We start from the raw sequence: 24,881 nt of genomic DNA on the forward strand, positions 1-24,881 counted from the left end.
GATACCACAAAAGCCTTTGACTTCTTTGAACGTGATTGGCACTGGCAAGTATCTGCAGATCCAACCGTGCCAAGTGTACCCGGGACACACGTGCATATGGACACCACTTTGATCACAGTCGTCTGTCCTCCTGAGCTCCCCTCCTGGGCAGAGGGGCTGCTGCACCCACTTTTGCTGGCTGAGTAGCTGGATGGTAAGCAGTAACCCCTGACCTCCTGTGAATACCACTATCATCATGAGCATCACAGAATCTATGCCACAGCATGGGAAATCAAGCCTGCTGTCACGGGATGAAGCACCACTTCGGCAGGGAGGCCAACGCATTCCCGTCCCCCCACACCTAGGCCCTCCTCCTTGGACTGCTGGGGAAACAAGTGAGCGGCCCGCAAAAGACCCAGAGAAGTTCTTCTGATGGGCTTCCCTCCCTGTTCTTTTGCATTTGTAGGCATTTTGATTGGCTCCTTCCCTGCATTCTTAAAGGCAAATTATCTAGGCCGTGACCTGAAATAAGGAACCTGCTTTCTGATCTTCAGCGATCTTCTATGTGGACACACACCTTCCAGATTCAACTCTGAGATTTTTGGTTTTAAATAAACAATTGTATTCCCTGCAAATGAAGATGACCTCAAGCAGCACCCTCCCGGAGAATCACTGGCTGAGTCTAGACCCCGTAACATGTACAAACAGATTATTTAGAACGCCATTAAAAATGTAATTTAAAAAAATACACAGATTTCTTAGAAAGGGACTTATTTAGAAATTATAAAATGTTATCAAAAATAATATTTCAAACACGAAAATGTAAAAACAAGTTTCTGTACTTCAAGAAATGTCAACTTGTCAAAGGCCAAAGTGAAGCATACATTACCTTCATCCTAAGTATTAGCAGATAATCTTAAAAAATAAGCTGTTTGTCAAAAAAGAGACAGACATTTCCAGCAAAATATCATGCAGTTTTATCTCCGTATTTCCATAGACAACTAACACTAGCACGCATTGTTGCTAAACTCAGAAGACCTTCTGATTCTGTTTTTATCATTACATATTCTTGGATGTGTGCCAGATGCCAGCCACGTGCCACCACGTGCTGCAGAGCCCTCCTATCTGCAGGTGGGCCCCAGGGGGCCTGCCAGGCCCTCTTTTTATCCTCACAGTCACTTTTTATCCTCACAGTTCTCAGAACCTGTCCATTTTCCACGGACTCAGGAGGGTGTAAGTTACCTTAGATGGTTAACGTCCCCAGAGCGGGTAGCATCTGCAGGGAGCTGAAGACAGCAACCCAAAATAAGCACAAGTCTGCTTTTATCCCACAGGGAACATGGCACAGAAAGGATCTTAGGGAATTTCCTGTAACTGCCTAAAGGCTCAGTGTCCTTATCTGGGAAGTACAAACTCCACATAGGAGATAAAGTTAAATTAAGTCTACAAAAAAAAAAAAAAAGTCTATAAACAACAGTAAACTTAATCCGAACGCCCATTTGTGGGGAACTGGTTAAGTAAATAATTGGCAAATACCCCAGGGATGTTTTTTTTTGATGTGACCACTTGACTAGGCCACAGTCCCCAGTTACTCAAACAAGGTGTTGATGTGGTAGGTGTTGCTGTGAAGGTATTTTCCATTTGCATGAAAGCCCCTAATCAGTTGACATTAAGAGCAAGGGAGTATCCTAGATAATGTGGGTGAGCCTGATTCAGTTAGTCAAAAGGCCTTAGAAGCAGAAGCCTGGAAAGGCCTGGACAGGTGAAACCTCCCTAAAAAAGGGGAAAGAAACTGCACATGTAGACACAGCTTCAGCTCTCCTGTGGAGTTCCACCTGCCCACTCTTCCCTCTGTCCGTCCATGCCGGGGAGCCCCACCTGCTCCGTGACCTTCACGCGGAACTCCCAGCCCTGTGGACCTCACGCCCGTCAGCCGGTACTCCCACTCACAGAAGCCCACGGCTTGAAGCAGATTTCTGAAGTTACTCACATATCATACTGGTTCCTACCGGCCCTCCCTCTCTGATGGAGGTCTGACTGACACACCATTTGGCAGAGGGCACTGCCACTGAAGGAATGAGTATGCGTTTTAGGTCCTTCCAAGCCCCAGTGAGAGTAAAAATGAGAGTAAAGGAACATGAAAAGGTGAGCCTTACTTCTGGGATAAAAAGAACAGAATGATACATAAACTTAATTTTGTTCCTCTAGTAAAACCTCATTAAAGCAAAGTAAATACAGGAAAAGGATTTCTTTTAAAAAGACAAATTCGGAAACATGGGGAGAACAGAGAAACAGCCACCACAAACTCACTTTAGAAGATGAAAAGAAGACGGACCAGTGGCAAGTTATGTAGCTGACCTGAGCACGCCAAATCCTAAAACAACATGAGAAAGCAAGGAATCTTCGAATGCAAGGAACTGAGGCATGGTTCCTTCTAGAACTCAGGGTAGAGAGGATGGGTTAAATGAGGAATTCAGGAAGGCTAGAGAGAGACCAAGCTCTGGGGCTCCTGCATTTCCCTCAACTCGGCAGAAGTCAGGGAGGTTTTCTCCCTGGAGAGTGTTAAGAGAGCTTTCTGGACAGACCAGAGGATTGGTCCCACACTGAAAACAGAAGAAGTGGCTATGTGCTGCCATATTGAATGCTGACGGCAGAGTACCAGCCTTTCCCCCACAATGGCTGCCAGGCCAACCCTTCTGGTCAGGGCCCAAAGGACTCTTCTAGGGAATCTGAGATGCCAGAGGTCCAATCCTCTGATGGGTAAGACTGAGACCAAGACAAATAGGGGGAAAACGGAGAAATTGGATGAGAAAGGACAAAGGGAAAAAAATCTACGTTCAGATAAAACATCATATCCACGAGACAAATACAGAGTAACATGAAGACACACATTCAGAAAATAAAGAGTTCTTGGGAATTAAAAACGTGATAGTAAAGATGAGCACTCACTAGAAGGGACTGAAAGGTGAAGCTGAGGGAATCTTCATGAAAGAGCAGCAAAATGACAAAATGATGCTGACAGGAGATCAGAAAGGGAGGGACCCAGGCCAGCATGTCGGACACACGAACAACCAAAGCTCCAGGAAGAGGGACGAAGCCCTACAATGGCTGTCGGTGCAGATTCAGGCCTTGTCATCTGGGCTCTTGGCATTGATGCACTCTCTCCCGACCCAAGGGTGCCAAACCGTAGACAGGGGTGCATAGAGACTGCTTTTTTCTTAATCCAGAACTTTTCTAGAAGACAGTGTCAGAAGGTAAACAGAGTCACCCTCCCGGGGAGAAAGAATTCCCATCAGAGATTGAGCCTTTCCCCTCACAAGCGGCAAAGGATGCAGGAAACCCATCAACAGAGAGGAGAGCCAAAGAAAGAAATGGTGAAAATCCCCAGGAAATGCTCAGGAGAGCAGAGGAGAGGTGTGAGCATGAGAGCTGCGACTAGACTTCACAGACAATGAGTCTGCTTTGGGGCAGGGGCTCAAGATGGAGACGTGAAGGGCTATTCGCACCAGTGCCTCTGTCTTCATTGGCTTAGCTCAGAGCAGAACATCCAGTGATCCTGGTGCACATTCTCATTTCTACTTGGCTTGTCTTGACACGAGCTGCCAAGAGTCCTGCCCTCCAGACCAGCATTCCATCCCACAGACACATCTTTGACTTGCCGGCAGAGTCCAGAGGATGGCAGTGGTCAGCCTGCCAAGCAACAGCAGCCCAAGCCCTCCGACTGTTTCCGCAGACAGTGAGGACCTGGTGTGTGGAGGCCCCGATACCCCCAGGACCCATTCCGGTCCTTGCTCGCTGACTTCCCCAGAAGGGGCGCTGGTAAATCCCCAGGGAAGTGGAGGTTCACCCGGACCCAGACCGAGATCGCATGACTCTTTCTGGCTGACTTCCCCTAATAGTGGCAATACTGTTCTCTTCCCCACACAGCTCCGTTTGTGCTTGATGCCAGGTGTGGTCAAAACTGAACACTATATTGTTTCAAGGCATCTCCATTGGGGATCAAACAGGAAAGTGAGATTATTGAACCACAAATCAGCACAGTGCTCACTTTGGTGGAAAAAGTAGAGAATTTGACGTTGGGCATAAGAGGCCCTCTAAGGGACTGGTAGTGTTCTGTTCCCTGAAGACGAATACACTGCCCATTTTATTATTGTTCAGACTGTACGATTACATTGTACATGCTCTTCTGTATGTAGGAGATATTTCACAGTTGAATATATATACATATATATATATATATATAAATTCATATAATCGCAAAGAGAATTTAAGGGGAACCATCAAGAGGCCAGAGACTATACTCGGGAAGGTACGAACCAATGTAGTTAAGAACAGATGAAGTAAGGTCGATGAAACCTGCGAGTCAGTACACCAGCAGCGGGGGGTGGCGAAGGCCCAGCTGTCTGGGGTCCAGACTCACAGCCGTGCGCACCCTGTGAGTCATCATTCCGATGCCTGCCGCAGGCTCCCTGTGAGCATATGCTGGCTCGGGGGCCCGCCCTGCACTTGCTTGCATTTGTCTCCGCCCTGGGTAGCTGACCCAGGTGGTCCTCTGCCCTGTCCATCCAGGGTGGGCAGCAGTGCAGCCTTCTTGCACCAGCTCCTTCATTCCAGCCGAGGGGAGTTCCGAGACTCTGGGCCAGTGCTTGGCTCCTAGTCCAGGCCCCTTTGGCTTCCACTCCTAAGCATGAGGTGTCCAGAGGCTCCTCCAGCCTCTGGAATGGCTCCCCAGAGCTGGGGTTCTGCTGAAGTCCCATTCCCCACCCCTATCCCAGATGTCAGCGTGGGAAGGAGCCTTAGAGATCATCTAGTCTGCACCGTCCTCAAAGGCCAGGTGCTGAGGCCACTAGTGTGACCCAAGGCCTCACAGCTGGAACCAAAAGTCACCTTTCCCTCTCCAGAAGGATCTGAGCCTGCAAGAGATAGACGCCAACTTGGGGCAGAGACCGATCTGCCTGTGCACCTCTCCCCCCTGCCCCAGTCCCGGCATGGCTTCGAGACGAGCATGAATTCCCTCAGTGCTGCTTGGCAGCATCCAGAAACAGTTCGTGATCTCAGTAACCTAGCTGACCTCCATTTTTATGAGAGCGGTTTTTTCCCTTGTAATCATAAAAGAAAACCAAGTTCCCTATAGAAAATTTGGAAAATACAGAAAAATTTCAAAGAAGGAAAGGTCACTCACAAAGCTGCACATGCAAACCGTTCAGGTTTTGGCATCATTGCCCTCTTGAAAAGAACCGTTCCTAAAACAAGTAGCCGCCGCCCCCGTTTGCCAGGTGGGTGACGAAGTCCGTGCAGCAACTGCCCCTCTTGGGTCAGCACTGGCTCTGGGCTGTTGCGGAGGTGTGGGCAGCCCGATGGCTGGGCGCATGTGGGCAAGAGGGATGTGCCCTGGGCCCCGGCCAGCTGCACCAGCTCCCCGCACCTCCACAGTCCCACGCAGCCCCGTGACTGCTGTGGCCACAGGTGAGGCCAAGACCGCAGGTGCACAATGGAACTTTATGCAGCCAGAAAGGACTAAGGAGGCACCAAGCCCAAGTCTGCCCCCGTCAGCCAGCTCACCGCAGCAGCGTGAGGCTTTTCCACAACACCGTGCCCCCGCCTCCTCCAGGCAATAAGAGCAGAGCAGGAGGACTCTTCCCTGACCCAGACTCGGGGCATTTAAAGAGGCCAGCCCGGGCTTCCTGCCACCCTGGAATTCCAGAGAGCCCTACTTGGTATCACAATGCAGCCCCCATGCCAGGCAAGGCTTTCTTCACCCCGGGAACCCAACCTGGGCCTCACCCGCTTGCAGACAGGTCTCTGAGAACACCAGGGGATCCCAGTGTTCTTCAAATCCCTTTCGCTCTTCGCAGCCCTGAATGTAAGCACCTGCGGGCAGGATCTGACTCTTACACAAATCACCTGCCTGGCTGCAACCACCATCCACACTATGCTGGACGGGTGGAAGGACAGACGGATGCATGGGAAGTTAGGAGGTTGTCAGAGGTGCTGATGCAGCAGGGAAAAGGGGTTCCAGGGGATCCTGAGCGCTGGAAAGAACCTCTCACGTCGGCCAGTTCCAGCTACCTGCCGCAGAGGGGAGGAAAGCCGTCTCATATTTAGGAATAAAAGAGAGCCGAGGGGTGGGGAACCGATGGAAAACCAATTTAAAAGACCGCTATCTTCATGACAACAAGTTACAGAAATTGACCTTTATTTATTGTACTAAAGTCTGTTTAACTTTTGATACAAAGTAAGGTTTTAGTACAGAAAATCCCAGTCTGTCAGAACAGTACCTGTGCACACTGTACCATCACAGTCCCGCTCGGGCCGCGACCCGGAGGAACAGCCCCACGGGCACCGAGGAGGGCCTCAGCCCGCCATCCGTCTTGGTTGTCTGAGCTAGAAGAAGGCGCGTACCTGTGAGACCAAGGGCAGCACTGAGGACTGACACGTGTCTCTTTTGAACAACTGTGCAAGAAAATAGATCCCTTTTTTAAAAATGTCAGTTTGGCTAAACTACAATCTAGTGTCTAGAATTACAAAGAATAAAATGAAATAAAAGATTTCTTGCTAGTAAAATGAAATGTTAGGAACAGTATTAAAATATAGGTCCTACCCCAGTGACGCTTACACGGAGCCCAGTACAGTACCTATTATTAACAGGACGCACAGTTTAAGGAGGAACCACATCAAATCTTCAGCCAGAGACATCCAGCGTCAGAAGTGCAAAAAAAAAAAAAAAAAAAAAAGAAAACCCCCAAGATGCCCTCGTGGGGTACTGTTTCTGCCAGGAGTGTGCTCACCGAGACTAAGAGGGTCCCCAGCTTCTCCCTGATGTCTGACAGCGAGGACACTCCTCATTATGCTTCCCCTAAGAGCTCTTGGTTCCAAGTCTGAAACGTGTCTTCCTATCAGAGAGAGCTGATGTACCTGCCCCAGCCTATGGAGTTTAAGAATTACCCTGCAAAAACTGCACTGACAAAGCAGTCATTATTTACAGAAGCGAAAGAGGACCCAGCGGCACGTGCCAGCCCTCGGTTTACACCCTGCCTGGAACTACGGCATGGCGGTGACCCCAGGGAGCCCGGACGGCCCAGGGAAAAGGCAGACGTAACGACTGCAGACAGAGAAGAAATGAGAGGACACGGAAGGCAGGACAGAAAGCCCGAGCGACGAGCTTGCGAGATGCCCAAGTGGCCTTCCTGGCGCAGGAGGGGAGAACATGGCCGCCGGTGCCTCGGCCCCACAAAGGCACTGGTCCTGCTGCCACCACGTCTGAGCCATTGCAGTCGCCATGTCCTGCCTGGAGAGGGGCCACCGAGGAGCAGGAAGTTTGCTGAAGCTCTGGTCCCACCGACAAGAACCTTCCAGAGCAATGCAGCCACCAACGAGGTTCCAGAGTCGTTTTGCTGAAAGCAGGAACAAAACCCAACACCAAAGCAACGCGGGGGGTTGACGGGGTGGGGGGCAGGCCTGGGCACCGACAGCACAGGGCCATTCAAGTAAACATAAACAACCAATACTTAGAAAAGGCTTGTAAACTTGTGATCTGAAAGGTTCTCTTTGCAGCATCTCTGATCAGCTGGCTAAGGAAAGGGTGGTGTTGAACCCCTCTATCGAAAGTCTCTTGTGTTTTTTACTTAAAGCACATGTGTGAGAGGAACGCAGTCTTCTGGCCTGGGCCCGGGTCCCGGTCACCTGTGGCCCTCGGGCTACAGAGGAGGTGCTTCTGGAGTCCATGTGCGTGGATCCTTCCCTTCCGTGCTTATATACAGACAGACATGTTACTTCCAACCGCTGGGCACAAGCTGGGCCAGGCGTGCCCAAGGGCAGCCAAGCCACAGCCACTGCCAGCATGGCATTCTTCTACAGTGGACAGGCCGGAATCCACAGGACTTTATTTTGTTCCTGATTGACCATTGCCAAGATCTGAGTGCAAATGCTCGACAGGGCTCCTCCCTGGATGACCCCTGCAAAAGAGCCCCCAAACACACACATCATTGAGCTCAGAGTCAGACCCCGGGTTCGAGGCAAATCAATACATCTGTTACTCTTTCTGGTTTTCTGCCTGTTGGAGCTACTTGGCCTGCCTTCCCCATGCTCTTCCATCAGCAAGAAATGGGGGAAGAAAAAGAAGAGTTGAGTACAAATAACTTTGGCTTTTTATCTGTCCCTCTGCTCTGCTGTTCAGTAGGATACTGACAATGTGGGCTCAAATGAAGGTTGGTGTCAAATTTTGCCAGGCTTCGAGGGCCTCTGTAACAGGGACAACCAGGATTTGATCACTTGCATTAACTGTACGCCCCCACTGCACGCCCTGGGTTGGGTCTGCCCCGTCTTGCAAGAGGGAGTGGGGAGTCCGGCACCCTGGAAAGCAGTCTGAGGTTGTGTTGTGATGGTCCAAACGGCAGCCGGAGTCTCCAGGAAACAAGAATGGGTGTAAGGAGCCAGGGCATCCCAGAGCCCAGTGACGATTCCCAGGCAAGATGACGACACGTCCCCAGCTATGGCCCAGCCCTGCTCTGCAGGCTTTTGCCACCACAGGTCCTGCAGACACAAGCCCAGGCTCTCCGTGTGCTCCACGGGACAGTGCCAGTGGACAAACATGCCCGGCTGCTTGCCACAAGGTATGGACCGAAATAGACAAGGGAGCGCTTAGAAACTGCTTTGGAAATGTGCCAAGAGGAGCGCCCGGGTGGCTCAGTCAGTTAAGTGGCGGCCTTCGGCTCAGGTCATCATCCTGGAGTCCCAGGATCGAGTCCCGCATCGGGCTCCCTGCTCAGTGGGGGGTCTGCTTCTCCCCCTGCCCCTCACCCCACTCATGCACGCTCTCTAACAAAATCGTTAAAAATAAATTTTTTTTTAAAAAGGTGCCAAAAGTAATTTTATGTCTGTTGAAACTAATAAAAAGTCAAAAGCTTTTATTTTGTAAGTTCTGGAGTTTTGAATTTTTCACTTCTCTAGTAACTGTTAATATATTTGACTAAATACTGGTTTATGATGGATTAGAGATTAAAACTCACACACACATACGTAGAAGCTCCAAGCCGGGTTTTTGAGACCAACTATTTTTGCATGAGAAGCATGAAACGAGATCCTAACAGTCTGTACAAGTGAATTAAAATCACTGTCCCTGCCTCTGTGACCCCAGTGTGATTAACCCCCTAGAGATGATTGATTTTAGCAGAGGGGAGGAAGCCACAAAGTACAATGGCAGCCAACAGACTGCTGCTTTTGGTTTGCTGTGTTTCAAAGGCCAAAGCTGTCAAGAATGCAGCTTTTCTTGGCCAACCCTCACGGCTACACTAGACTGCCCGGAAGGTGTGAAAGACAGCCAGGCACAGCCCCCACCGCCAGGCTGCCTGCCCAGGACTGCCGGAGCCCTCCTGCACAGCACTGCTGCTGGGACACAGACCTGCCACTGCATGGGGAGAAACCCGGGGGACGAGGCCAGGGAACGTTCCTTGTCAGCCTGTAGCACTCCAGCAGGACAGCTTCGATGCAGGGGACCGCGGCGGCACCGACCAGGCACCCGTCCCCACTGCCCACTCTTCCTCTCCAGCCCAGAGGCGCACCTACCTGTGAAATACCGACTGTACTCCTGTTCAATCTTCTGAGCCGTCTCAAACTGCTCTTTGGAATGCCTCTGAGTCACCTTGTCCTTCAGGTAGATGGGGTCTCTCTGCTCCCTGTCAGACATCCAGAGAAGCAGGTTGAGCGTCTCGCCTTCCCGGGCCCTCCTCTTTCCTTTGTCCAGAGTAACAGGGCCTCCATCAACAGGACCCCAGGCGCTCCCCTCGTAAAGCACAGCAAGCCTGCAGGCCCGAGGGGCAGCTCCATGCAGTAGGGGGGGAAGGCGGGCATGCACACGGTGCATGCACGCGGAAAGCAGACACCCCAGCTGGCCCCGAGGTGCAGGGACCAGAAGCTTGGAAGCACAGAAAGGCAAAACGGAGGGAGGCCCTGATGAGCGGTCAGCCCAACCAGCACGTAAACTGGAGCTCAGGAAAAGCAAAGGCTCATCCACGTCGCAAGCCAGCTCCTAGCAGACTGGCCCCAGCCCAGGTCACCTAGCTGCTTGTGTCCTTGGGAGCCCTAAGCTGAGAGGCAGAAGGGGAGAGAAGGACGGGATGCACCGGGAATGATGCACATAGGAAACTGTGGCAACGACCGCGTAGGAACAAGGGCTGGTGGGCACGGGGACTCCCGTCCTGGTTAGCACTGCCTGAGTGAGCGTGAGATGCGGAATGGTTCCTAGACCTACCGCCCGTCTCGTTCTTCCAGGCCCACCTGCACTGCCCTGGTGTCTGAGCCAGCAGCCTCGCCCCCAGCAAGCCCCACCAGCCCACCAAGCCCCGAGGAGCCAGCCACCTACTTGATGTGTTTGGCGCTCTTGTAGTGGATGAAGATGACGATGGGGTAGATATGCATGTGGTGCAGCCGCTCGATGGCGTGGGGGGCGATGTCCAGGAGACAGTGCCGGTTCTAAAGGGGGCGTGTGATGCATCAGGGCCCGGGGATGGCCCTAAAGACACTGGAGCCCTGCCACAGATGGGGCCCCCTCTCTCCCACACTGCCCAACCTCCTGCATCAAGGAGGACCAGTCTAGCATGAAGACCACGTAGGAAAACCTATGGAGGGCTTCACCCCAGAAAGGCTCTCCCCACAAGCTGTCAACTCTGATGGTGGTCAAGGCTAGGAGCCAGGGTGCAGTGGGGTCTGGACAGCCCACCTCCAAACCGCCCTTCCTGCCTCTGCCCAGACACAGGGAGCTTCCCCTACCCCAGCCCGGCCTCAAAAGCCTCACTCCTGCCAGATTGAGCAAATGAAGACAGGGAGACTGAGCAGGGCCTGCCCTGGGGAAGGGTTGTGTGTGTCTGCGTGACTGTGACTGAAACGTGTCCCGGGGTCCCCTGAGCCTCCAGGTGGAGTGTGAGCCAAAGAAAGACCACAGGCACTCTGCATGGGACTCTCCCTGACCCCGAAAGCTCCACTGAGGGAGCCCAGCCCCTGGCCGGCTTTCTAGCTCCCTGGGCCACACCTAACTGGAGTGCATCCACTTCAACTGCGCAATCCACACTCCCCGCTGCCAGAAGCCACCTCCCTCATTCAGTGCGGAGCAAACCAAAGCCTTATGGGGTGAAATGAGCATCCCGAGAAGGACAGGGCCCGAGGAGTACACCCTCGACGGCTGCTTTTCAAATACACCTTACAGGTCTCCCCACTCTTCCTCACGCTCCCTGGCAAACAGACCCCAGTACATTCAAGAGCCTAAAGACACACAGAAATGGCTCTTAACACTTTCAGGGGCAGAGGCCCTGATGGAAGCTGGGCGTCCTGTCCCCAGAATAAGGCACACATAAAGCTCTGCACACACGCTGAGCAGGTGCAGGACCCTCTTGTAGAATCCTCCGTGTGGGAGCTTTCCTAGAGCTCAAAGCTCTCATTAGATCCGAATCCTCAGAGGGAGAGGCGTGATGTGTGCACAGGGACCAGCACCCAGTTTATGACGCTGGAAACACACAGAAGCAACGGGCGCAAATGCTGACGGAGGGTGACCTGGACTAGAAGGACACGGGCGAGCGCACTGAAGGCCCAAGAGACGCACAGGGCAGAGGGCACGGGGCACGGGGGGTGGGGGTGGGGGTGGGGTCCAAGCCCAGAGGCTCAGACCATAACCCCTGGTCTAAGCAATGGGTACCTTTTCTGTGATCTCCTTTATGGAAGCCACTGTGGTCACGTCGAAATGGCCACTCCTCCGCTTGTAGTCGACAAACAGGCAGTCTTTGACGCCCCGCTCTATGGCCTGCTGGGAGGCCTTCATCACCTCTGCAAAGCACAGAAACAGGAAGGAGGATGCCCCCTAGCCCAGGGAGCCGTCGCGGCACATTCTGGGTAAGAACCCTGTGCAGAAACACACTGCTGTGACCCGAGTCAGGAGGGCTCTGAGAACACTGAGGGACCCAGCCCCAGGGGACTGGCAGGCAGAGGCCAGCAGGCACTGAGGGTGCCCCTTACCGAGGGGGCATCTGCAGAACTTGCCGGGTGCCTCGTTCACCAGCATTTCCTTCACCACATCCAGTAAAGGCCCCAGGATCAGGACAGGCCTCGGGGAGGTGCAGTCTACTTTCTGGACCCGCTGATAGGCGAGGCTCACCGAATCTGAGGGAGAGAGGGGCAGTGTCACGGGCATGCACCAGAGCGGAGGGAGGGAAGGAGGGAGGGAGGCCGGGGGCCCATAGCTGCCCTGGTCTTGCTCACCCCAGGGAGGTCCGCCCCCTCAGTCCACAAATCCCGAGCCAGGCCGGGTGAGCGGCTCAGCACGGCTCACCTGGGACTTGTCCAGGTGTAGCACGAAGAGCCCCCCTGTCCCGGGCACACCGGGGCACAGTCACTCCTGCAGCCCAACACAAGCGTCCCTGCTCTGGGAACACCCCAGAGCAGTCATTCCAGCACTTCCTTCTGCTCAGATTCTTCCTCACGTGTCTCAGGCCTGCTTCCCTTGCCCCCACTTATCCATTGTCTGCTCTCTAGAGATACAACGTCCACCGTAGGCAGGTGTGGTCATGTGACCCAGTGGGCAGAGGTGAAGCTCCCACCTCCTCGCCCCCTTCCCAGGGACTAAAAGGAGAAGACCGGAGGAGGGGGGGGCTGCTCAGCCAGCCTGGACCCTGCTGATGAGGACAACCTTCAGAAGAATGGCAGAGCTACAGGATCAACGGGACCTGGGTCCCTGGATGATCGCCAGGACAGAGCTGTCTTCCTGGAGCCACGTACCAGCTGGGACTTTTACGGGGCGGAGAAATCACACTTTGGCCACTGTTACCTGGTCTCGGTTACAGGAGTCAAACCAATAGCCTCGGTGATCTATGTAGAGGACACCCCCCCTTTCCCGAATGAATAAACAAGTCCTTGCCGAAAGAAACGGCCTAACACCAGCACCTCCCCAGTATTGGTCACCATGCTGGCACCTCAGAAACTTCGGAAAGAATACAAAAAAGACAGGCTCACCAGTGTCACGAGACAGAAACTCGTGAAAAGACCCAATGGCCACGCAAGACAACTCGACAACTCCAGGCAACAGAGCCAGAGGTCCCAGGGAGCAGAGGAGTTAAAGGAATCCTGTGCTGGCCCCGAGGATGAAGAGACCAGTGGCAGGCCCATAGGAGGGGCGCAGCAGGAGCTGCAGCCCTGGCCGAGCCTGGCAGGATGGCAGGCTGAGGGCAGGGTGGGCTGGGGTGGCCTCTGGGGAAGGGTCAAGGGGAGGCTCTGCCTGGAAGGCCTGCACACCACCGAACGACAAGGCCTGACTGGCGACGGGGCTGTGGGTGAGCACACAGCGTGGGGCTAAGTGCAGCCTGGGCTCCACTCGGACCAAGCTCGTGGGCAGAACTGAGAGGGAAGCGAACACAGTCTCTCCCCTCCCCCACCTGCACCAACACGTGTATTTTCTTTTTTTTTTTGGACTGATGATTATCCATGTATACCTCCATGGCATTCTATACAGCATTTCTCAACCTGGTGGCCAGCTGATCTGTTCTGGTCGGCAGGGAAGGGTTTGGTAGCCACATCTACCACCCAGGAATGCCTGTGCATTTCTGACTAAAGCCTCTGAGGGGTCTCAGGGCAAAGGACTTTCTCTAGGAGAAGACGAACACAACCCTCTTTTAAAAATCAGAACGTTACAGGTAAAGGCAAACAGCTTCTCTGACACCCCTTCTCCAATCCATCCTGGTCCCCACCAGCCTCCTCACCACCACTATTAGAAGCTGGAAGGATATCCTTCCAGATGTTTGTTATTCTCACATGCTGATTTTTATATACTCAGAAAAGACTACAAAATCTGCTACATATGTGTTCAACAAAAATGACATAGTAATGTCAACATTGTGCACTTCCCTCTTTCACTCAGTGTTATGTTTCTAGAATGCATCCCTATTGATTCATATTGCTCCCCTGTATTCCTTCTGAACCTCCCACGCAGGAGTACATTCTATTCACCCATTTCCCTCTGTATGGACAGTAAGTCTCTATGCCTTCAACTTATTTGAGTAAGAATCATACTCTCCTCTAATGACTAGTAACACTCCACACAGTAGGATACCAATTTATAAGATTCCTCTTCCTCCCTGAACAGTCTGCTTCGTTGAAAGTCCTCATAATTACAAAATTAGAGAGCCACAGAGCATCTCACAAGTCATTAAATCCAACCAGCAAAAATATAAAACTCCTTGGGAAGGATAAACATACATATAGAGAATCTGGCAGTAATGTAATATAGGTACGTAAATCACTTTTAAATCTGGCGTAGGTATTTAAAAGCAACACCACAAAAGTAATTATAAATCTACACTAATATATAGTTTGACATAAAGGTGTCATCAACAACATCAAGGGGAGGGGGACACAGAGGTATAACATGGAATTTTTATCGGAGACTGAAATTAAGTTATCAGTTTAAAATGGATTGTTACGGCGCGCCTGGGTGGCTCAGTTGGTTAAGTGTCTGATCTCAGCCCAGATCTTGATCTCAGGGTCGTAAGTTCAAGCCCTACATTGGGCTCCAGTATGGGGCCACGCAGGGCGTGAAGCTTATGTTAAAAAAAATTATAATAAGATCGGCGGAGCAAGATGGCGGAGGAGTAGGAGACCTAGATTTTGTCTGGTCTCAGGAATTCAGCTGAATAGGGATCAAACCATTCTGAACACCTACGAACTCAACAGGAGATCGAACAGGAGAGTAGCAACAACTCTCTGAACAGAGAAGCGACCACTATCTGGAAGGTAGGGCGTGCGGAGAAGTGAATCCGAGGCGATATTCGGGAGGATAGACGGCGGGGGAGGGGCCTCCGCCGGCCGCTTCTGGCAAGTGCTAGAGCCGCGGAGCACAAAATCGGGCCTTTTAAAAGTTGGCTCGGCGGAGGGACGTCGCTGCAGTGGCTAAGCGGGGGGTGGAATCCTCCCGGGACAGTGTGGTCTCAGGACCCTTGGGGTCACAGAGAGACCGGGGGTGCCTGAGTGCGGCAGAGCTCCCAGGTGTCGGGGCGGGGAAGCCGGCTGCAGATACGGAGCAGAGTCGCGGGCTCTCAGCTCGGGGTTACCATAAACTGTGATCTGCGGCCCAGTCGGGGCACGGCTCCCCCAGCAAGGACCCAACAAGCAGCAGATCCGGGGAGACTCCCCTTCCTTCCCGGGGAGGAGCGGTGCGGGAACGCACTGCAGGGATCTGCTGGGTTTGGAGACTCCGAGCGGGGTCGGGTGCCAGAGATAGCAACGCTCGATCACAGGCCGGGTGAGCATGGAGAGCGGCCGGAGACCGGGGACACGGGAGTGACTGCTTTTCTCTGGGGGCGCACTGAGGAGTGGGGCCCCGAGTTCTCGGCTCCTCCGGGCGGAGACTGGGAGGCCGCCATTTTCGCCCTGGTCCTCCAAAGCTGTACCGAGAGCTTGCAGGGAACAAAAGCTCCTGAGAGCAAACTGGAGCAGCTTCCTTAGCCCGGACCGACAAGGGCGGGGCAATTCCGCCTCCGGCAAAGACATTTGGAAACCACAGCAACAGGCCCCTCCCCCAGAAGATCAACACAAACAGCCAGCAAGCCAAGACCAAGTTGATCGATCAAGGAGAATAGGAGAACTCCAGCGCTAGGGGAATACTGCACATAGATTCATGGCTTCTTTTTTTTTTTTTTTTTTTTTTTACCATGATTCATTATTTCATCAAAGTTAATTTTTGTTGACTTTTTTTTATTTTTCTTTTTCCCTTTTTCAACCAACATCTTATAAATCCCTTTTTTTAAAAAAAAAAAACATTTTTTTTTTCATTTTTAGAGTCATATTTTATTCCTTCATAGTAGTTATCCTTGTTTTTGGCATATATATATAAGTTGTTCTCTCTTTCAAATTTTGAGGTACAGTTTCTTCTAACAGATCAAAATATACCCTAAATCACTAGTGTATGGCTTTGTTCTAGTCTCCTGCCTGATCACATTCTCTCCCTTTTTCCTTTTTTTTTTTTTCCTTAAATCTTCTTTCTTTTTTCAAACAACTTATCTTACCAAGTCCTTTTATAAAATCTTTTATAATTTTCATCTTTACAGTCATCTTCCATCCCTTCATTGTATCAACCCTTATTTTGTACATATATGTCTTTCTTCCTTTAAAATTTTAGGAGGCACTTTTTTCTAACAGACCAAAATACGCCCAAAATCTAGTGTGTGGCACTGATCTATGCACTAGCCTGATCATATTTGATCATATTCTGCCTTTTTTGAATTGTTTTGTTTTTGTTTTTATCTTTTTTTTCTTTTTTTTTTCTTTTTCTCTTTCTTTTTTCTTTCTTTCCCTTTCTTTTCCCCTGGTTTCAGGTCTTTTCTGATTTGTATACAGTATATTTGCTGGGGACGTAGTAAACCTGTTAGCCTTTTGTTCTCTCATTCATCTATTCTCCTCTGGACAAAATGACAAGACGAAAGAAATCACCTCAGCAAAAAGAACAAGAGGTAGTACCGTCAGCCAGGGACCTACTCAATACGGACATTAGTACGATGTCGGACCTAGAGTTCAGAATCATGACTTTAAAGATACTAGCTGGGCTTGAAAAAAGCGTGGAAGTTATTAGAGAAACCCTTTCTGGAGAAATAAAAGAACTAAAATCTAACCAAATCGAAATCAAAAAGGCTATTGATGAGGTGCAATCAAAAATGGGGGCACTAAATGCTAGGATAAATGAGGCAGAAGAGAGAATCAGCGATATAGAAGACCAAATGATAGAAAATAAAGAGGCTGAGAAAAAGAGAGAGAAACAACTACAGGATCACGAGGGCAGAATTCGAGAGATAAGTGATACGATAAGACGAAACAACATTAGAATAATTGGGATCCCAGAAGAAGAAGAGAGAGAGAGAGGGGCAGAAGGTATATTGGAGCAAATTATAGCAGAGAACTTCCCTAATGTGAGGAAGGAAACAGGCATTAAAATCCAGGAGGCACAGAGAACCCCTCTCAAAATCAATAAAAATAGGTCAACACCCCGACATCTAATAGTAAAACTTACGAGTCTCAGAGACAAAGAGAAAATCCTGAAAGCAGCTCGGGAGAAGAGATATGTAACCTACAATGGTAGAAACATTAGATTGGCAACAGACCTATCCACAGAGACCTGGCAGGCCAGAAAGGACTGGCAAGATATCTTCAGAGCACTAAACGAGAAAAATATGCAGCCAAGAATACTATATCCAGCTAGGCTATCATTGAAAATAGAAGGAGAGATCAAAAGCTTCCAGAACAAACAAAAACTAAAAGAATTTGCAAACACGAAACCAGCCCTCCAAGAAATATTGAGAGGGGTCCTCTAAGCAAAGAGAGAACCTAAAAGCAGCAAAGAGCAGAAACGAACACAGACAACAGACAGTTAACAGTCACCTTACAGGTAATACAATGGCACTAAATTCATACCTTTCAATAGTTACCCTGAATGTAAATGGGCTAAATGCCCCAATCAAAAGACACAGGCTATCAGATTGGATTAAAAAACAAGACCCATCAATATGCTGTCTGCAAGAGACTCATTTTACACCCAAAGACACCCCCAGATTGAAAGTGAGGGGGTGGAAAACCATTTACCATGCTAATGGACACCAAAAGAAAGCTGGGGTGGCAATCCTTATATCAGACAAACTAGATTTTAAAACAAAGACTGTGATAAGAGATGAGGAAGGACACTATATCCTACTATCCAACAAGAAGATCTAACAATTGTAAATATCTATGCCCCGAACATGGGAGCAGCCAATTATATAAGCCAATTAATAACAAAAGCAAAGAAACACATTGACAACAATACAATAATAGTGGGGGATTTTAACATCCCCCTGACTGAAATGGACAGATCATCTAAGCAAAAGATCAACAAGGAAATAAAGACGTTAAATGACACACTGGACCAAATGGACTTCACAGACATATTCAGAACATTCCATCCCAAAGCAACGGAATACACATTCTTCTCTAGTGCCCATGGAACATTCTCCAGAATTGATCACATCCTAGGTCACAAATCAGGTCTCAATCGGTACCAAAAGATTGGGATCATTCCCTGCATATTTTCAGACCACAATGCTTTGAAACTAGAACTCAACCACAAGAGGAAAGTCGGAAAGAACTCAAATACATGGAGGCTAAAGAGCATCCTACTAAAGAATGAATGGGTCAACCAAGAAATTAAAGAAGAATTAAAAAAATTCATGGAAACCAATGAAAATGAAAACACAACTGTTCAAAATCTTTGGGATACAGCAAAGGGAGTCCTGAGAGGAAAGTATATAGCAATACAAGCCTTTCTCAAGAAACAAGAAAGGTCTCAAATACACAACCTAACCCTACATCTAAAGGAGCTGGAGAAAGAACAGCAAAGAAAGCCTAAACCCAGCAGGAGAAGAGAAATCATAAAGATCAGAGCAGAAATCAATGAACTAGAAACCAAAAGAACAGTAGAACAGATCAACGAAACTAGGAGCTGGTTCTTTGAAAGAATTAACAAGATTGATAAACCCCTGGCCAGACTGATCAAAAAGAAAAGAGAAATGACCCAAATCAACAAAATCAGGAATGAAAGAGGAGAGATCACAAGCAACACCAAAGAAATACAAACAATTATAAGAACATATTATGAGCAACTCTATGCCAGCAAATTAGATAACCTGGAAGAAATGGGTGCATTCCTAGAGATGTATCAACTACCAAAATTGAACCAGGAAGAAATAGAAAACCTGAACAGACCTATAACCACTAAGGAAATTGAAACAGTCATCAAAAATCTCCCAAGAAACAAAAGCCCAGGGCCAGATGGCTTCCCAGGGGAATTCTATCAGACATTTCAAGAAGAATTAATACCTATTCTCCTGAAACTGTTCCAAAAAATAGAAATGGAAGGGAAACTTCCAAACTCATTTTATGAGGCCAGCATTACCTTGATCCCAAAACCAGACAAAGACCCCATCAAAAAAGAGAATTACAGACCAATATCCTTGATGAACATGGATGCAAAAATTCTCACCAAAATACTAGCCAATAGGATCCAACAGTACATTAAAAGGATTATTCACCACGACCAAGTGGGATTTATTCCTGGGCTGCAAGGCTGGTTCAACATCCGCAAATCAATCAACGTGATACAATACATTAACAAAAGAAAGAACAAGAATCATATGATCCTCTCAATAGATGCAGAAAAAGCATTTGACAAAGTACAACATCCTTTCTTGATCAAAACTCTTCAGAGTATAGGGATAGAGGGTACATACCTCAATATCATAAAAGCCATCTAAGAAAAACCTACAGCGAATATCATTCTCAATGGGGAAAGGCTGAGAGCTTTTCCCCTAAGGTCAGGAACGCGGCAGGGATGTCCACTCTCACCACTGCTATTCAACATAGTATTAGAAGTCCTAGCCACAGCAATCAGACAACAAAAAGAAATCAAAGGCATCCAAATCGGCAAAGAGGAAGTCAAACTCTCACTCTTTGCAGATGATATGATACTGTATGTGGAAAACCCAAAAGACTCCACCCCAAAACTGCTAGAACTCATACGGGAATTCAGTAAAGTAGCAGGATATAAAATCAATGCACAGAAATCAGTGGCATTCCTATACACCAACAACAAGACAGAAGAGAGACAAATCAAGGAGTCTATCCCATTTACAATTGCACCCAAAACCATTAGATACCTAGGAATAAATCTAACCAAAGAGGCAAAGGATCTGTACTCAGAAAACTATAAAATACTCAGGAAAGAAATTGAAGAAGACACAAAGAAATGGAAAAACGTTCCATGCTCATGGATTGGGAGAATCAACATTGTGAAGATGTCAATGCTACCTAGAGCAATCTACACATTCAATGCAATCCCCATCAAAATACCATCCACTTTTTTCAAAGAAATGGAACAAATAATCCTAAAATTTGTATGGAACCAGAAGAGACCCAGAATAGCCAGAGGAATACTGAAAAAGAAAAGCAAAGCTGGTGGCATCACAATTCCGGACTTCCAGCTCTATTACAAAGCTGTCATCATCAAGACAATATGGTACTGGCACAAAAACAGACACAGAGATCAATGGAACAGAATTGAGAGCCCAGAAATGGACCCTCAACTCTATGGTCAACTTATTTTTGACAAAGCAGGAAAGAATGTCCAATGGCAAAAAGACAGTCTCTTCAACAAATGGTGTTGGGAAAATTGGACAGCCACATGCAGAAGAATGAAACTGGACCATTTCCTTACACCACACACAAAAATAGACTCCAAATGGTTGAAAGACTTAAACGTGAGACAGGAGTCCATCCAAATCCTAAAGGAGAACACAGGTAGCAACCTTTTCGACCTTAGCCGCAGCAACTTCTTCCTAGAAACATCGCCAAAGGCACGGGAAGCCAGGGCAAAAATGAACTATTGGGATTTCATCAAGATAAAAAGCTTCTGCACAGCAAAAGAAACAGTCCACAAAACCAAAAGACAACCGACAGAATGGGAGAAAATATTTGCAAATGACGTATCAGATAAAGGGCTAGTATCCAAAATCTATAAAGAACTTATCAAACTCAACACTCAAAGAACAAATAATCCAATCAAGAAATGGGCAGAAGACATGAACAGACATTTCTCCAAAGAAGACATCCAAATGGCCAACAGGCACATGAAAAAGTGCTCAACATCGCTTGGCATCAGGGAAATCCAAATCAAAACCTCAATGAGATACCACCTCACACCCGTCAGAATGGCTAAAATTAACAAGTCAGGGAACGACAGATGTTGGCGGGGATGTGGAGAAAGGGGAACCCTCCTACACTGTTGGTGGGAATGCAAGCTGGTGCAACCCCTCTGGAAAACAGTATGGAGGTTCCTCAAACAGTTGAAATTAGAGCTACCGTTCGATCCAGCAATTGCACTACTGGGTATTTACCACAAAGATACAAATGTAGGGACCCGAAGGGGTACATGTACCCCAATGTTTATAGCAGCAATGTCCACCATAGCCAAACTGTGGAAAGAGCCAAGATGCCCATCGACAGATGAATGGATAAAGAAGATGTGGTATATATACACAATGGAATATTATGCAGCCATCAAAAGGAATGAGATCTTGCCATTTGCAACGACGTGGATGGAACTGGAGGGTGTTATGCTGAGTGAAATAAGTCAATCAGAGAAAGACATGTATCACATGACCTCACTGATATGAGGAATTCTTAATCTCAGGAAAGAAACTGAGTGTTACTGGAGTGGTGGGGGGTGGGAGGGATGGGGTGGCTGGATGATAGATATTGGGGAGGGTATGTGCTACGGTGAGCGCTGTGAATTGTGCAAGACTGTTGAATCACAGATCTGTACTTCTGAAACAAATAATGCAACATATTTTAAGAAAAAAGAAAAAGAAGAAGATAACAGGAGAGGAAGAAAAGGGGAGTATGTCAGAGGGGGAGACGAACCATGAGAGATGATGGACTCTGAAAAACAAACTGAGGGTTCTAGAGGGGAGGGGGGTAGGGGGATGGGTTAGCCTGGTGATGGGTATTGAGGAGGGCACGTTCTGCATGGAGCACTGGGTGTTATGAACAAACAATGAATCATGGAACACTGCACCAAAAACTAATGATGTAATATATGGTGATTAACATAACAATAAAAAATGAAAAAAAAATGAAAAAAAAATTATAATAAAATAAAATGGATTGTTATAACTTTAAGATGTTTTATGTAATTGCATAGTAGCCAAAAAGAAAATATCTGTGAAATATACACAAAGGGACGTGAGAAAGGAATCAAAACCTGTCACTACAAAAAAAAAAACCCAAAAACCAAGAAAACCAAACAAACAAACAAAAAAAAACAGCACAGCACAACGGACGGCAGCAAGGGAAGAAAAGATGGACAATAAATCTACAAGACATACAGAAAACAATTCCAGTGGCAAGAGTTAAGTCCTCCCATACCAGTAATTGCTTTAAATGTGAATGGACTGGCTAAACGGACAAATACACAAGATCCAGCTCCATGCTCTTCAGGGGAGACTCGCTTCAGATCTACAGACACACACAGGCTAATGAAAGTCAAAGAGTACAGCTATTTTGTGCAATTAGGAATCTTAGGAGAGCAGGCAGCCACAGTTACAGCAGGCCAAGTAGATTTTAAGGCAGAAGCTCTCAAAAGAGACCAAGGAGGACATTACATAATGATAAAAGGGCCAATTCTCCAGAAAGATCCAGCAATTACAAACACACATGCACCTCACACAAGAGCTCCCAAATATGTGAGGCAAACGTTGAGAGAACTGAAGGGAGAAACAGAGAGCTACGCAGTATTCGTAGGGACTTCGATGCCCCCACCTTCATTACGGATAAACCAACCAGAGAGAAAATAAGGAAGAGCAGCTGAACCACAGATACTATGGACCAAATGGGCCTCACAGATGAGCGCCCAGCACTCCAACCAGCAACAGCAGAGGACACATCCTTCTCAAGTGCACACGGAGCGGAGCATTCTCCAGGGCAGACCACCTCCAGGACAGACCACCTGTTAAGCCACAAAACAAACTTAAGAAGATTGAAACTATACGAAGTTATCTTTTCTGACCACAATGGAAGGAAACTAGAATACAACAACAAAAGGAAAACAGGAAAATAGACTCATATACGGAAATTAAACAACTCACTCTCAAACAACCAAGGGGTCAAAGAAAAAAAGCAGAGGGCAATACAGAAAACTTCGGGACAAATGAAGACAAAACCATAGCATACGGACACTGACTGCAGCAAAAGCAGTACTAGGAGAGAAGTGTGTATTGGTAAATGCAGACACTGAGAAAGAAGAAATCGACAACCCAACTTACACCTGGGGGATCAGGGGGAAAAAAGAACAAACTGAACCCAAAATGAGCAGAAGGAATGAAGTAATAAAGAACAGAGATAAATAGAGAATAGAAAAACAATTAGAAAAGAAATCAATGAAACCAAGAGTTGGTTTTTTGAAAAGATCAACAAAATTAACAAACTCTTGGCTAGACTAATGAAGAAAAATGGAGAGAAGACTTAAATCACTGGAGTAAGAAGGGAAATGATAAACGATTCCACAGAAATGAAAAGGTTTATCGCAAACTACTACAAACAATTACATGTAAACAAATCAGACAACCTGGAAGAAATGATAAATTCCTAGAAACAGAATGTATCATGACTACATCATGAAGAAATAAAAAAAAAAAAAATCTGAACAGAGCTATACCAAGTAAGGAGACTGCAAGTAATAGAAAAACTTCCTCACAAGAAAAAGCCTAGGACAAGATGGCTTCTTCACCAGAGAATTCTACCAAACACTTAAAAAAAATTAATACCGGTCCTCCTCAAGCTCTTCCAAAAATTGAAGAGGAGGGGACACTTCCAAATTCATCCCAAGACACAACAAGAAAACTACAGGTCAATATCCCTTATGAACATAGATGCAAAAATCCTCAACAAAATACTAGCAAACTGAATTCAGCAACATATGAAAAGGATCATATGCCATGACCAAGTGGGATTTATACCTGGAATGAAAGGATGGTTCTTAACATACAAAAATCAATCAATGTCATACACATTAACAAAATGAAGGACAAAAACCACATAATCATCTCAACTGACACAGAAAATGCATTTGACAAAATTAACTACCCTTTCATGATAAAAACACTCAACAAAGTAGGAACAGAAGGAAACTACTTGAACATAACAAAAACCATATATGAAAAGCCTGTAGCTAACATCACATTCAAAGGCAAAAGACAGGAAGCTCTCCCTCAAAGATCAGAAACAAAGGCAAGGATGCCCACACTTGCCATGACTATCCAACACAGTAATGGAAATCCCAGCCAGGGCCATTAGACAAGAAAAAGAAGGCATCCACATTGGAAAACAAGTAGTAAAATTATCTGTTCACAGATGACATGATCTCGATGTAGAAAACCCTACAGGGAATACACACACGCACGCACGCGTGCACACACAAAAACCTGTTAGAACTAACAATTTCAGCAAAGTTTCAGAATACAGATTCAACATGCAAAAATCAGTGGCACTCCTATACACTAACAACATACATTCTGAAAAAGAAATGAAGAAAACAAACCCACTTACTCTAACATCAGAAAGGATAAAATACTTAAGAATACGCCTAACCAAGGAGGTGAAAGACTTGCAAACTGAAAACTACAAAACACAGCAAAAAGAAATCAAAGAAGATACAAATACATGGAAAGACATCCTGTGCCCATGGACTGGAATACTCAGTATTGTTAAAATGTCCGTACTACCCGAATCAATCTATAGATTCAATGCCATCCCTCTGAAAATCCCAACAGCATTTTTTTGCAGAAAGAAAAAACGGCCAAATCAAGCAACTGTTATTGCTAGAAGGTGTGCACACCTACAGACGGCCTTTCTTACCACATTTAAACATGTAAGCATCCACTGTTAGCTCTAGGCCATATAGAGATAGATGTGGCCCACCAGCAGGGGTTTGCCATCCCGTCCTGACAGAGCGACAATGGGCCTGAACAAGTGTGGGACTCACTCAACTCCCACAGCCTAAGGCCTTCATTTAAAAAAATAAAAAAGGCGGGGCGCCTGGGTGGCTCAGTCGTTAAGCGTCTGCCTTCAGCTCAGGTCATGGTCCCAGGGTCGTGGGATCGAGCCCCGTATCAGGCTCCCTGCTCGGCAGAGAGCCTGCTTCTCCCTCTCCCACTCCCCCTGCTGTGTTCCCTCTCTCGCTGTCTCTCTCTGTCAAATAAATTGAAAAATAATAATAATAATAAAATAAATAAACATATATAAAGAGAGCAGGGAAGGATGAAATAAGCTGTCCTACCGTGTGCTGCTCGTTG

General features: G+C 47.6%; 1 protein-coding gene across 3 annotated transcripts in view; it reads right to left on the reverse strand.

Annotated features, from left to right (window-relative positions):
• Positions 1–6,158: 6,158 nt before the first annotated feature.
• DLG5 (discs large MAGUK scaffold protein 5) overlaps positions 6,159–24,881 on the reverse strand; it is a 126,955-nt gene continuing 108,232 nt past the window's right edge. For all 3 annotated transcript variants that reach the window (XM_027595967.2, XM_027595965.2, XM_027595968.2), the window contains 5 exons: positions 11,983–12,126; positions 11,666–11,793; positions 10,340–10,449; positions 9,544–9,653; positions 6,159–7,934 (listed from right to left, as the gene is read on the reverse strand). In XM_027595967.2, coding sequence (XP_027451768.1) covers positions 7,831–7,934; positions 9,544–9,653; positions 10,340–10,449; positions 11,666–11,793; positions 11,983–12,126 — 596 coding nt within the window. In that variant the 3' untranslated portion in view covers positions 6,159–7,830. The remainder of the gene's footprint in view (positions 7,935–9,543; positions 9,654–10,339; positions 10,450–11,665; positions 11,794–11,982; positions 12,127–24,881) is intronic.

Source organism: Zalophus californianus, chromosome 15, assembly GCF_009762305.2.
Source record: "Zalophus californianus isolate mZalCal1 chromosome 15, mZalCal1.pri.v2, whole genome shotgun sequence".
NCBI classification, from domain to species: domain Eukaryota; kingdom Metazoa; phylum Chordata; class Mammalia; order Carnivora; family Otariidae; genus Zalophus; species Zalophus californianus.